This window comes from Epinephelus lanceolatus, chromosome 11 (assembly GCF_041903045.1).
Source record: "Epinephelus lanceolatus isolate andai-2023 chromosome 11, ASM4190304v1, whole genome shotgun sequence".
Classification (NCBI taxonomy): Eukaryota; Metazoa; Chordata; class Actinopteri; order Perciformes; family Serranidae; genus Epinephelus; species Epinephelus lanceolatus.
Genome location: NC_135744.1, coordinates 36,744,229 through 36,758,390, shown reverse-complemented (window position 1 = coordinate 36,758,390; position 14,162 = coordinate 36,744,229). Strand labels below are relative to the sequence as shown.

Sequence of the window (14,162 nt, the reverse complement as noted above, 5' to 3'; positions counted from 1 at the left end):
TTTACATTGTAGATTCTCACTGAAGGCATCAAAACTATGAATGAACACATGTGGAGTTATGTACTTAACAAAAAAAGGTGAAATAACTGAAAACATGTTTTATATTCTAGTTTCTTCAAAATAGCCACCCTTTGCTCTGATTACTGCTTTGCACACTCTTGGCATTCTCTCGATGAGCTTCAAGAGGTAGTCACCTGAAATGGTTTCCACTTCACAGGTGTGCCTTATCAGGGTTAATTAGTGGAATTTCTTGCTTTATCAATGGGGTTGGGACCATCAGTTGTGTTGTGCAGAAGTCAGGTTAATACACAGCCGACAGCCCTATTGGACAACTGTTAAAATTCATATTATGGCAAGAACCAATCAGCTAACTAAAGAAAAACGAGTGGCCATCATTACTTTAAGAAATGAAGGTCAGTCAGTCCGGAACATTGCAAAAACTTTAAATGTGTCCCCAAGTGGAGTCGCAAAAACCATCAAGCGCTACAACGAAACTGGCACACATGAGGACCGACCCAGGAAAGGAAGACCAAGAGTCACCTCTGCTTCTGAGAATAAGTTCATCCGAGTCACCAGCCTCAGAAATCGCAAGTTAACAGCAGCTCAGATCAGAGACCAGATGAATGCCACACAGAGTTCTAGCAGCAGACCCATCTCTAGAACAACTGTTAAGAGGAGACTGCGCCAATCAGGCCTTCATGGTCAAATAGCTGCTAGGAAACCACTGCTAAGGAGAGGCAACAAGCAGAAGAGATTTGTTTGGGCCAAGAAACACAAGGAATGGACATTAGACCAGTGGAAATCTGTGCTTTGGTCTGATGAGTCCAAATTTGAGATCTTTGGTTCCAACCGCCGTGTCTTTGTGAGACGCAGAAAAGGTGAACGGATGGATTCCACATGCCTGGTTCCCACTGTGAAGCATGGAGGAGGAGGTGTGATGGTGTGGGGGTGTTTTGTTGGTGACACTGTTGGGGATTTATTCAAAATTGAAGGCACACTGAACCAGCATGGCTACCACAGCATCCTGCAGCGACATGCCATCCCATCCGGTTTGCGTTTAGTTGGACGATCATTTATTTTTCAACAGGACAATGACCCCAAACACACCTCCAGGCTGTTTAAGGGCTATTTGACCAAGAAGGAGAGTGATGGAGTGCTGCGGCAGATGACCTGGCCTCCACAGTCACCGGACCTGAACCCAATCGAGATGGATTGGGGTGAGCTGGACCGCGGAGTGAAGGCAAAAGGGCCAACAAGTGCTAAACACCTCTGGGAACTCCTTCAAGACTGTTGGAAAACCATTTCAGGTGACTACCTCTTGAAGCTCATCGAGAGAATGCCAAGAGTGTGCAAAGCAGTAATCAGAGCAAAGGGTGGCTATTTTGAAGAAACTAGAATATAAAACATGTTTTCAGTTATTTCACCTTTTTTTGTTAAGTACATAACTCCACATGTGTTCATTCGTAGTTTTGATGCCTTCAGTGAGAATCTACAATGTAAATAGTCATGAAAATAAAGAAAACGCATTGAATGAGAAGGTGTGTCCAAACTTTTGGCCTGTACTGTACAAATCACCATTTGCAGGATAAAGTATTCCTTCAATGCTGGTTTAAACTTTTGAAGAAGAAACAGAGCGTTCAGCATCCCTGGAAAAAGTGTGACAGAAAAAAAGAGGACTCTACACAGCATTCATTTAGTTGCTAAATCAAATATCTAAATTACCAAATCCCAGATTCATTTCACTGCTATGACTGTGTCACATATTTGTGGACTAAACCTGGTTGTTATGGTCTGTTTCAGTGCGCACAAAAGCCCTCTATGAAGGTGTGAAAGAGGCTTTCTACCCACCATGCACCCACAAACAAACAGAGGATCAGCACCATAAAAAGGGACCTTTTCAAAAGCGTCATGCAAAGCTGGAAGGCTTGCTGTGTTTAAAAAAATAAAACATTTTTTGTACTCTTGATAGCGCTTTGAAAAGTGCTTGCACTTCAAAACTATTACCAGCAGCCGAACATGGAAGGGAGTACGGCGTGAGCTATTTTTGGGGCACACAGCATAACTAAAGCAATGACAAGCCAGCTGTGTTTCCACAGCTTCATGTAGGGAGGAGGCAGTGGAGGATAAGGAGGGAAAGGAGGAGGGATGAGAAAGCAGTGGTGATTTAATTTAACTGGCCTCATTCAAACCTAAAGTTTACACAAAGTACCTCCTGGGTTTAGGCGTAAGCTCTCTGCTGGGAAGCTGTGATGTTATGTTTTGTTTAGGAGTACAGGGAGGATTGCAGTAAATGAGAGTTATTCAAAACTTAACTATGTAGAGGAACAAAAACTAGTGGGTTAGGGTTAAATTAAACTAATCTGATAGTGTCAAACAGTTTCATGGGAACTGTGAAAAATAGTTTGAGTACCACTGAAGCTCTGATACATTTTGGCCTGTGTGGTTTAACTTTACCTTTTTATTTCTTTTCAGTTGTCTGAACTGCACAGACAACTTGGCAAGGGTTAAAGCTAGTTACCTATATGTTGTATCTGCTCTGGGACACTAGCTAGTTAGCTAAATGTTGTGTGAGTTATTTAGTCATGTACAGTGTGTACTAATTAGCATGTGACTGTATTAAAAAGTCCGAATGAGACACAAACACAACACAAAATGACTGTGGACTCATTTCAAACTCCACTGACAGCTGAGGGAAGTTTTCCCCAAGCGAGGTTGAAGCAACAGTTTGATTTTGGCTAGCATTAGCAAGATGCTAATTAAAAAAGACACGATAGTTTTGTTTACCTCTGCTGTCCGCAGCGGGGGCGGTTTCTTCAAAGCCAGTTTGAAAGAAGTTTCCATGGCTCCGGTCATTTTCATAACTTCGGCTCAAATCCACCTTTTACTTCCTCTGTAAGGTATCTTCACTCTCACTTCTCCTGGTTGCTCTGTTAGCCGACCCGAGCTTGAACAAACTCACATCCCCGTGTGGATCTTGTCCTCGCCGAGCCGAGCCGAGCATGGATGGAGTTTACCGACCAGGAGCTCCTTCTTCTCCAGGACACACACACACACACACACACACACACTAACTTCACTTTTAACTACTGCGCGTCCGAAAAAGAGTAGACACAACTAAAGTGTGACAGAAAGTTAAACCTACGGGACTTGGAGTCTTGAATTATGTACATGTTTGGTAAAGGAAATATCCACCTCGGTAGCTAGCGTCAGTCAGATCCAGGAGTTCAGATTTAGATCCCTCCTCCTGCAGATCTGAGTGAGCACAGTTGACGACATCTGTCTGCACGGAGATGGTGCTGCGTTCAGATACCGTCGGAACTAAGTGAATTTAGACGACAGTGATACATTAAATGACTCAAGTGGTAGTTTTTGAATTATCATGTTTCCATACAAATTCTGTTTGCACATTACTACTGTGAACTTTTAAACCCTCTAGACAATGATTTGCACATTCCTACACAACTGTAGGTGCATATTTTATGTATATTTTTTCATAATGTTATTGCCATGCACCAAATCACCAAGTTAAATCTACTGAATGAGCAATATTCTTGGCAGTAAATTGTTTTTGATTCTGACCGTGATTATGAAATATTGCCAGAGAAAAGTAGCATTATTTTGAAAGCTCAAAAAGAACACAGCAAAAGTTTTCTTAACATACCTAAGGTGTCTTTTGTGTATTTTGTTTTCTGAGTTTTTGTGGTAAATTACCAAATGGGAAAAACTAATTTAAACTTTTAATTCCATCGTTTGTATAAAGATATTTAGATTCATAAAAGTATTTTAGATTATCACAGTATTATAAAGCAGTGTGTGTGGTATAGTTTTCCTTATATGCTCAGCTATTTAAGTTTTAGCACATACGGCTAATTTGGTTTGCCCTTTACTTGTTACAAACAAAATGCTGCAGCTGCGCAGATTTTTTTTTCACCAAAGACCTAAGCAACAATATGTTGTAGCTATAAACTGGCAACACAGAGTCCAGCTTTGCTCAGCTGCCAGATGCAATCAAGAAAAGTCACTTAAACGGCATAACAAGACATAACTCTTGCTGAGTGGTGGCGAAGAGTGAAAACTACAGGATAAAGTTTTTAAAAAGCACTGTAAGAGTGGCACAAGCAGCCTGGAGATGAGTCATAAAGTTATATAGAAGCAAAATAGGAAGTTGACATAAACTAATATCAGCCATCCTAAGCTACAAGTCATATTATATCAATAAAGGCTGTGTGAGCAAAATTCTTGCATGTGTTGAAGTGAGCGAGAGTGCATTTTATTGCTTATGAGTCCCATGTTTTATTCCTAAGACAAATAATGTGCTATTTATTTGTCAAAAGTCACATAGTAGTCTGGATTTAATGGCATAAAAAGGGCGCCTGTGGTTCTTACTTTTGGAGGTCGAGTGTACGAGCTTCAAAAGGAGTCCATGAACGCAGCACAGATCCTCCCTCTGACTCCTGACACTCGTGTGGTCAGGTTGCAACTACACACTCTCAAAACGCGGAGTAATCAGACTACTGAAGTTCATTGAAAGCAATAGCACAATCTAGACGTGCACGTCTTCAAGTTTAGGGTGAAGTTACAGTTAAACTTGAACTGCAAAGCCATGAGCTACTGACGCATATCCAGTTTCAACGCACTTTTCAGAGTTTGATCTAAATTTAGATGAAACGCTTGATTTATCCACCAGTGTCTGAAGTCTCGTGTGTTTTTCTGATCGTTTCCTAAAATAGCTATTCACGTGAAAACAGCGATGTTCTCACTGACAGGACACACTCTCATATTTGCTACCAGTGTATCTGCGCACAGCCAGGACACTCCTTCCTTTATTGCATAACTGTGGTGTGTGTGTGTGTGTGTGTGTGTGTGTGTGTGTGTGCTCGTTTCGTTTCAGCTCCTGTGCCGTGAGGAGGGTGGGGTGGAGCCACAGCCAGTTTCAGGGTGGTAAATCCAAAAGGTGGGTGAAATGTGTGATCCAGATGGTGAGCAGTGGAAGTCAGACCACTGCTAATCTAAACAGAAGTGCTGCTGTTGTGCAGAGTTTGACTTACAGCTACTTTCCAGGCTGTTTTAAAAAAAAGTTGTCGTGAGAAACTATTCTGCACGTAGAATTTCTAAAAGACAGACAATAAAGAAAAAGGAGATTAAGACTCCCTGCAGAGCTAAAACCAGTTAACATGTGCCAGTTATACAATCTTGTGATAGTTTACTTAGTAATTGTGTGAATGCAGACAAGAAACCACAGTTGATAATCTCAGATGTGAAGAAACACAGATCTGGAGCGGCTCCCTTGAACCGGATCCAGGCCTGTGGTTGCACACAAACTTTGGGACGTTGCTTAAGTGCAACATCTTCTACACAGGTACAGAGTGTGTGGTAATATCTACAGCACACTCACTCTGGGTAATCCCACTGTGAGTACACGCAGGTCAGTACAGCACTACAAAGGGTTTCCCCCCCTTTTTCTCTCCTCATCAAATCCCTGATGTGAATTAAAGCTCTTGGATCTCTGCTTTTAACGATTTTATATTCACACATCCAATATTTAACTTTTCCAGGATTTTTTCCCCCTTTCATTCTGTGACAGAGAACATTCCCAGAGACGCATAAATTCTTACCATCGGCATCTTTATTGCACAACATTCCCATAAAATTGGGAAAAAATAATCTGAGGAGACAATTCTTAAAAGACATTCTGTACAAATACATGGAAATAAACAGTATGTACAGTCTACATGAACCGTTACACATACCATGGGCAACTGAATAATTTACTCATATACAAAGCCGGAGAAGCAGATATAAATTCATACCTTTTTTTAAACATCATGGCTGGGTTGTACAAAATGTAGGCTGATACAGCGGAGCATCTTCAATGCAGTAACAAGCACGTTTATATCAATTTTACCAGCAAAAATGAGATCTCCAGAAGCTTGTGATGCATTCATGCCACATCTCCGTTAAGACTTGGGTCATATACAGGGTGCGATTTGAGTGTATGGAAGGAAACTTACACTGCAGGGTTAGTCCTGCTTTTTTTACACAATACAAGCCATTCTCAGCCATCAACAGGCTCAAGCCTGAGACGCACTCCAATTTTTAAGGAGGATTCTTTTTAAATTTGTGAACATTTCTTTCCAGAAACCATTTATTGAGTTGGCTGCTGGCTAAATCAAACCTTCAAACCTTCTCTTGCTATCAATATAAATTTGCTGGGCTAAAAGCACAGTTTTGTAAAGTGCTGCACGGATCAGCGTATATATTTAAATTTCAGTTCCTTCCCATGTTTGATTTTTAACTCATGTCAACCTACTGTCTGCAATTAAACAATGTAAATATAGATTCATTTCCAATGCCGTCAACTGATGACATAAAAGCAATAATAACAATGACATACTTTCCTATTGGCCCCTCTGCAGCGAACACTTTATGCCCAGGAAAGAATCAAAAAACAGAAGCTGTGAAAACAACTGATCCTCCCTTTCTTATGCTCAGCAAATCGCACCCTGGCTATATGGCGTAACAACCAAAATCATCTGTCACTGTCATGGAAAACCAAACAGAACACAAAAGGGAATAAAAAGTGTGCTACCATAGTTTTGTACTTTGTGTGTTTTAGTGAGAATAACCGTCGTAGAAACATGTTTGAAAATAGTGTTAACCGATACACATTTCAATCCGCTGTAAGGCCTCCTGTGTTCCCCCTCTCGTCTCTCTGCAGCAAACATCGAAGCCGTAAACATCGTAAAAAGGTGGCGAAGCTATAAAAGTGTGAAAATATTTCAGCATTTTGGTTTTAAAATATATATACGTAGATGATGCGTGTTTTAGCTTTTCCACAGTAGAAAGGGACCCTTCTCCTCCCTTGATCACATTCTGAAGCAAAAATATGTGTAACGATCATCTTTAAGGAATTTAACAACCTTCCCTTCTTCTTTTTTTTCTTTTTTTCCCAAAGAACACAGCATAGAGTCTGCGCACAGCTGACGCTGACATTCCTCTGATTAAACATGTTAAAAACTATACCTCAGGGTTTCCTATGGGGCGACTGTAAATGTGTGTCATCCACAGCCCACATGAAGATCTGAGGTAGTGCTGTACCTATGATAAGAATGTCAAAGCCACTTTTAGCCGTCTCAAAACCCGTTTGTCAAACCAAAAATCATGGTGTGCATCGATTACCCCCATGTGGCCAGAAAATAGGCTTTTAAGTCAGGCGTGCATTGCAATTTGACGAGAAAATAAAATGTGTCATTGAGATATCTCAGGGAAAATTTGGCTTGTAAACAAACACATGAAGATAAATGAAATAACATAGTTGGCATGAGATTGATAAAGTTCTCAATGATATTTACGTCAAAGCAATGTTTAAAAATGTCCATCGGTTTCCTTTAAAATGTAGTCCGTCACTTCGTACGACTGGGTTTAAGATTGTACAGAGAAAAAAAAAAAAGTAGTAGAAGAAACAAAGTCCATTGTTGTTATACTGTAGATATCCTTAAAGTTTTATTCTCATCTGGGAAAAAAAACATTATAAAGTCTTTGGCTTTTGTGTCCAAAAATAAAAGAGTCCTGTTTTAAAAGAAACATTCAAACAACTGAAGAAAGGTCACGTCAGGGATACTTCAGTCATCCGCAGAGCCTCGCTCCATCTGTGGGACTGTGGTCTCTAGCTCCCCCCTGTGGTGCAACAGCATTATTGCACCAAATTCAGCAGCAGTGGTGGTGGTGAGCGGAGGCGCTGGCTGTAGCTGTGGTCCGTGAAAGACGTGCACTGCTCAGGCTCGAAGCAAAGATGCCGCTTGGCCCAGGCACGCAGGTCAGGAAACCATGTTGGGAGGGGGAGGGGGAGGGGGGGGTCAGCTGCGAAGCATGGACGGCCAGAGGATTTTGGGGCCAGAGAGGCACCAGCCAGGTCTGACTGGCTTCCTCAGGCAGCTCGCTGCTTGGGACCTCAGTGCCATTATAGTCTCATAGTAGGATCTGGGCCACGTAGGGGGAGTGAGTGCTGGCCACTGCGGCCAACAGGGGGAGGTCGCTGGACTCAATTCTGCAACGATACCAGAACAACGATCAGGACATAGTAAGAGCCAAATGCCCTACTTAAAGGCAAAAAAAGAAGATTTGGCTAATTTTTCATGGGCGCGACGCACATACTCAGCTCTGCTGCTCATCCCATAAATGCATGTTCCTAACAACTGTGGCACCATTTAAAAGGGAAATAAACAGGCTTTCCAAGGGCATAAGATTTATTCCCAAGAAGCATTGTTACAACAAAGAAATAATCTACCAAACACAAAGTTCCTTACTTTCTGTGTGTAGTTTATTTATTTCTATAACTCCTGCATCTGTTGCCTCTGCTTCGATGTATACATTAATATGGATAGGTTTTTTATTAACAGATGTCCTGTGTAGTGTCCTTGTTAACAAAAAAAGTTTTGTTCACATTCGGTATTCTACACTAAAACACACTGTGGAGTCTTACAAAGATGTTGAGTGCACTTCCTTCCTCATAAAAAAAACTGCAAAGCTGAACTTTCCTTAAGATTTAAAGCCTGCATTGTTTGCTTTCCCATTTAATCACTCCTCTTCTTCATTGCCTTTCTTGGTACATTGCCATTCATCTTGGAGCATTGCTGCCATCTGTTGACTACTGACTGGACTATCACATCACGTCACCCACATTAGTCTGTATTTACATCCCCATGGGTGTGCATGTGACAAACAAAACAGGCACCCGATCATAAAACAGCTCTATAGAGGTAAAACCTCCACAGGGTACGTTTCAGTGATATAATTAGAACTTTAATGTGCAGCTTTACAGTACATGTGAGTTGAGAAAAAGGTTAACTTCTTACCCTAAGACCATGCCCAGTTCTTTCACATGGACTCTTGTCTGGCCCTTCAAATACTCAGCAAGCATCTTACTCTTGAAGTAGATTTCCTGCAGGCGGTCCTCAAGGTGCATTATACACTAAAGAGGAAGAAGAACACAGTTGGTAAAGCACAGGAATCAAAGTGGTGATTGCTGTATACTGACAAATAATCCGTGTTTGACTGAAAGGTGTAACATACAAAGTTGGGTGAGAGGTTGAGTTTGTAGAGCTGGTGAGTGGACTGCAATAAGCTGGACACCAGGCTGGACACCAGGACTTCCTTCCCCAGCTTGTTGACGTCCGTGGCTCGTCTCTGACTGCTGGCCACCTGCACTGTCCACTTGTCTGTGTCTGCTACAATGCAGACGGCTTCCGCTATGGGCTCATCCAGTACTGGATGCTGCAGAGGACAAGAACATTCATTTCTTTTAACCAATAAAACAAATGCAAAAAGGAAAAAAGTGTTCTTCACATGTTAATACACGCCTCAAACTCCAAAACAAATGATACATAACAGAGCTACGAGGCAAGTGCTTGTTTTACAGTGACAGTGCATACCAAGGATGTTTGAAACGTTTGAATGTCAGTGAAAATAACAGGTTCAAACACTTCAGTCCTTTACCTGAACAGCATGGGTTAATTCAGCCATGAGGCTCTGCCGTAGCTTATCATCGCTGGGCAACCCATGCAGTACAAAGTCTGGCACATAGGTGGGGCAGTAGCCTCCAAACAGAGACCGGCCAAAATTGGCAATGCTTGGCTTTGAGAAGTTCTCCACCAACTTTGACCTGTAAAATCAAACACATGACATGAGATGTTTGGGGTTTTTTTGGTTTTCAAAAGATAAAGACAGCTTATTATTCTCACTTATTCCCTGTTATCAGTATGGCAATAATTACTGGTTACAATTAAAGCACTTCATACCTGCTCACTGTTTATTAACAGAAAGAGAAAGTCAGCAAAGAAGTCTGTGAATGAATGTGTCAGTCCTCTACTCACCCCGGGAAGGGCACCAGCACTTCCTCCTGCCAGTCCTCGGTTTCCTCGCTCTCACTGTCCCCCAGCGCGCTGTCTGAGCTCTCGTTGCGCGGTATCTCCCAGTCGTTGACAGGCACCGCTTTACGCTTTTGGTCCTCTTTGCTGTTGATGCTCCCATCCTGTGGGATGGGGACTGACAACAGAGGACCCTTGTCCTGCTCAGCAGAACAGCCCCTGCAACAGCAGGTGTCAGAGGAATCTGTAGACCCACACCTGCACCTCCTCTGGGCATCCAACAAAGAGTCTCCCTTGGTGCTGGACCCAACCTCTCCACTACCTGAACCTAAACAGAGTCCCAAACCTTGACCCCGACCCGCACTCTGAAAACTGTGACTCCCCAGCTCACCAGACTGGGGGACTCCCGAGGGGTCTAGCAAGTCTTTGTGTATACTGCATGTGGAGCTGGCCTCCTGTTGTTTAGCCAAGTCGTCTATAGTCCTAGTCTCCACAGGGTTCTCCAGGCTGAAATACTCATCAAAATCGTCCATACAGTTTTGACTCCACTGGGGCATTTTACTGGACACCCGCTGTAGGGCTGGAGCCACCTTGGTCTGTTTGGTTTGGTCCTCTGTTGCACTAGTGTTGCTGGTCTTTGAATCTGCTCCTCTCAGCAGCTGCTGCGGTTGCTGTTGATAATGTTGCCCGTGATGATGCTGTTGTTGCTGCTGCATTGGGAACAGCTGCTGGTGTTTCTTGAACTTTTTAATTTCCTCATCCATCTTTCTCCTGCGGCTCTCTGTGTCCGACTCAGGGGACATGGAGTCTCCAATGAGGAAAGTGACTTTTGTTGCTGGCTCCTCTTCTTCTGTTAGAGTCAAAGCCATGGGCCCCGTCACAGTGTTTCCTGGTATCACTGGCACTGGCACTGCAGCAGCCAGGTTCTTATCTGGGGGCTTCTTCTCTAGAGGGATCCCCAACGGTCGAGGACCCAGCACTCTGGTGGGCTGGTTCCCCGTACCTGCGTCCATCCCAGTCTCTGCCCAAGAGTTTTTACTCTCTGTGGTCAAAGGTGTCGGGGATGGACTTGATGTAAGTGTTGCGGGTATGGATGGGACAATAAGTTTCAGGTCTCCCTTGGTCTCTGTATCCAGCACACAGACCTGCTCTCTAGGGGATGCCGAGCCAACACGCAGCACCGTCTCCAGTCTGGCCTCTGTGGCCAGTGGGCTGCTAGACTCCCTACGCATCTCCCCAGGTTCAGCTGCTTCTGTAGTCCTGATAATAGGGTTGTTACCCTGACTGTGTCCTGACTGAAGCACACTGCTCCTGGACCCTTGACTCTCACTGCTGTCCTCCTCCTCCTCTTCCTCCTCCTCCTCCTCCTCCTCCTCATCTTCCTCCTTGGGTGTGTCCCCAGCACCATGCTCCACTTCTGTGTCTGTGTATGTGCTGCTCTGGAGGCTATTGTCTGAAGGGTAGCTGCTGTCCTCCGCGTCAGTCTGCCGGCCGTGAGCCCCTTGAGACAAGTAGTCCCCGCTGGGTTTATGGACAGTAACCAGGACATAGTCCGACTCCTCCACCTCTCCTTTCCTTAGGGAGGTGGTGATAAGGGAGCCGGGCATGACAATGGCCTCATCCTCAGCGCTGTCCAGCATGTGGGTCTCTAGCAGCTCAGAGCAGCGGATGAAGTAGGTGAGGACGTAGAGGAGTCTCTGGACCAGCTCCTGTCTGCGGCCTACCACCACTGTCCTTGATAGCCGCACCGGTGACCCAATGGACCCGTACAGGTCTCCTACACAGTGATAGGGAAAGAAAAATAAACATTAGCAATGCTAAATGGGTCTTTAGATGTATCACTTTCTTTTTTTATTTTTGCAAATGGCAACTTCCCAAACTAATAAAGGTATGTTAAAACAATTGATTCTTCTTTTTAAAATTAACATCTGTACATTTATTTTCCAGTGTGCAGTTCTCACCTATGAACACCAGGTGTCACCATGAACTCACTTTCTGTATGAGTCCCATGTCACTTGAGGTGAAAGTGTGTTTAAAGGATATCCTTACTTGCTATATGCCCCCATCAATCACATACAGCTATACAAACAGTATGCAGATAGTATATAAGAAAAAAAGTCAAGCTTACTGAGGGTGTGTGTGTGTGTGTGTCTCACCTAGCTGTGCCCAGAGTGGGTTGTAGGGGTGCGTCTTTGCCAGCATGTCAACGCTCTTGGAAGAGTGTTTCTCCAAGAAGATCTTGATTGGGGGCTGCCCGTTGGGCATGACAGTGGGCACCCAGGCCAGATGATTGGTGAGGACGGCGGTCAATAATGCGGGGAGGAATCTGGAATAATAGATTTGGTATGGTCAGCAGACAGCAGAGGAGAATCCAAATTATTTCCTAGCTGAAATGTCTCTTAGTTTCCCTCCTGACCCCGTGTGGTTGGGGCAGATGTTTCCGATACAGGAAAACTTCAGTCAGATGTTTTCTTGCTCTACTGGACACCACATACACACATCCATTGTTTGCAGCATATACAGAGTGAATGACTCGCACGTACGCACACCATCTATTAGCATGATTCACTTCTCAGTCCTGACCACAAGTGTCTACTTCCCTTCCTGTCTCATGACTCAACACTGTAATGGTGGTCAAGTTCAATCATGTGCTAAACACAGTTGTGACTGCGGCAGTCATCAAAACCATGTCATGGGAATACTGCCGGGGTGCCTCAGAGAAGACGTAATGTTATACAGTAGGATGAGAGGTTGCCGGGGAGACACAATGCTTCAATCAGGAGTTATCATTATGCAGAAGTAGTTGCCGGTTAGTCATTCTAACCAGTGCTGGGGGAAATAGTGACTTTTACTGAGATGGCATGCTGATAAAGGAACACCAGTTGTTGCCTAGGTGATGCAGTTTCTACTTGAGATTAACATTTATTTTAAAGGTTGTTAACATTAAACACGCAATTTTTCTATTATTTTCAATACAACTATTTGCTGTTGGAGCCAGAAACACATTGAACGATATCGTCATAATCATAATTTATTTACGGCACCAATCAAGCAACAACATCAAATATTCTGCAGGCTTCTAAATTTAATAGTTTGTCTAAGAGCTTGATTTATTCGACAGTAATCAAGATTAGAAAACACATATCTTTTTAAAACGTTCCCAACTATTCCTTTCCTTTAAGATCAATTTGATGTAATCATTTAGTTCCGAGTACTGAATGCTACTTAAATAAACCGTACTGAATACTGCTGCTATGTTCAATAAAGGCCTTGCTACCAATTCATATATGTACAATTAGCAGTGGTTTGACGTGGCTTTGTAACAGCAACAATAAGCAATTAGAGACTGGCAGAGATCTTCTCATTCACAGCTCCCTCTGAGGCAAACAAACAAATGCAAAGAGGGTGAAACATTCATAGTGTGAGCGTGTGCTTGTGTTTAAGTGTAAGAAAAGAAGAGAAAGGCCATGGACTGTGTGAATGTGGGAGATGGAGTGAATAGAGTGTGTGAACCTGCATGTGTTTTCCTGAGTTGATTCGCTCGTCCAGGAAGTACGAGCGCACAAAAGATGTGGAAAAACTGAGCATGTGAAACATTTCTGAGCGCTGCTGTGCGTGTCTTTTCCTCTTTATATTTGCAAGCTTGCTTGATTCCTGTTTGCTCTATTACTGCTTTCCGGCTCAGAGAAAATCAACTGGGGGTGAAGGGTCTGGTTTCCACAATATGATAGGTGTGAGTCTGAAAATGCATTCTAATGTAGTTCTTTTTCTTTTTAGAAATGCAGCGACTGATGGCGGACTAGTTGTGAGTACAAGTGGACACTCAACTGGTTCTTGGAGGCCTGCTCCATCAGCAGGGAGAGCTCCCTCATGAAGTGACCGCAGAGCTGGTTCTTCTCCGACGCTCCAGACATCATAGTCAACCAGACAGGCTCAGCCACTCGGGGCATGGTGTAGAGGTCGCAGATGGTCATCCTGTAGATGAGGTATGGCGAGGGAGGGATGAAAGAGGGAGAGGGCATGGAGAGAGCGAATGAAAGGGAAGGAGGGGAAAAAGAGAGAAAACAGACAGGGAGGGGGAACAGACGTGTTATTGTCTCTCGGGGTAAACAAAAGAGATCTCAGTTCACAGAGCTTCACTGTCTGCACTGAGGCCATGGGAGACCCTGGTTTTGAGTGTGTGTGTGTGTGTGTGTGTAACAGTCCGACGAGCTTGCGCTCACACACACACACACACACACACACACACACACACACACACACACACACACACACAACCCTGTCTCTGTACAGCGC

General features: G+C 43.6%; 2 protein-coding genes across 4 annotated transcripts in view; both read right to left on the bottom strand.

Annotated features, from left to right (window-relative positions):
- The window catches only part of rapgef6 (Rap guanine nucleotide exchange factor (GEF) 6), a 181,568-nt gene extending 178,323 nt beyond the window's left edge, over positions 1 to 3,245 (bottom strand). The window contains exon 1 of the mRNA XM_078172587.1: positions 2,785 to 3,245. Coding sequence (XP_078028713.1) covers positions 2,785 to 2,859 — 75 coding nt within the window. The 5' untranslated portion in view covers positions 2,860 to 3,245. The remainder of the gene's footprint in view (positions 1 to 2,784) is intronic.
- Positions 3,246 to 5,606: 2,361 nt separating this feature from the next.
- Positions 5,607 to 14,162, bottom strand: part of fnip1 (folliculin interacting protein 1) — a 42,792-nt gene continuing 34,236 nt past the window's right edge. For all 3 annotated transcript variants that reach the window (XM_033641491.2, XM_033641483.2, XM_033641500.2), the window contains 7 exons: positions 13,695 to 13,841; positions 12,023 to 12,192; positions 9,873 to 11,643; positions 9,496 to 9,661; positions 9,073 to 9,273; positions 8,856 to 8,971; positions 5,607 to 8,047 (listed from right to left, as the gene is read on the bottom strand). In XM_033641491.2, the coding sequence (XP_033497382.2) occupies positions 7,969 to 8,047; positions 8,856 to 8,971; positions 9,073 to 9,273; positions 9,496 to 9,661; positions 9,873 to 11,643; positions 12,023 to 12,192; positions 13,695 to 13,841 (2,650 nt within the window). In that variant the 3' untranslated portion in view covers positions 5,607 to 7,968. The remainder of the gene's footprint in view (positions 8,048 to 8,855; positions 8,972 to 9,072; positions 9,274 to 9,495; positions 9,662 to 9,872; positions 11,644 to 12,022; positions 12,193 to 13,694; positions 13,842 to 14,162) is intronic.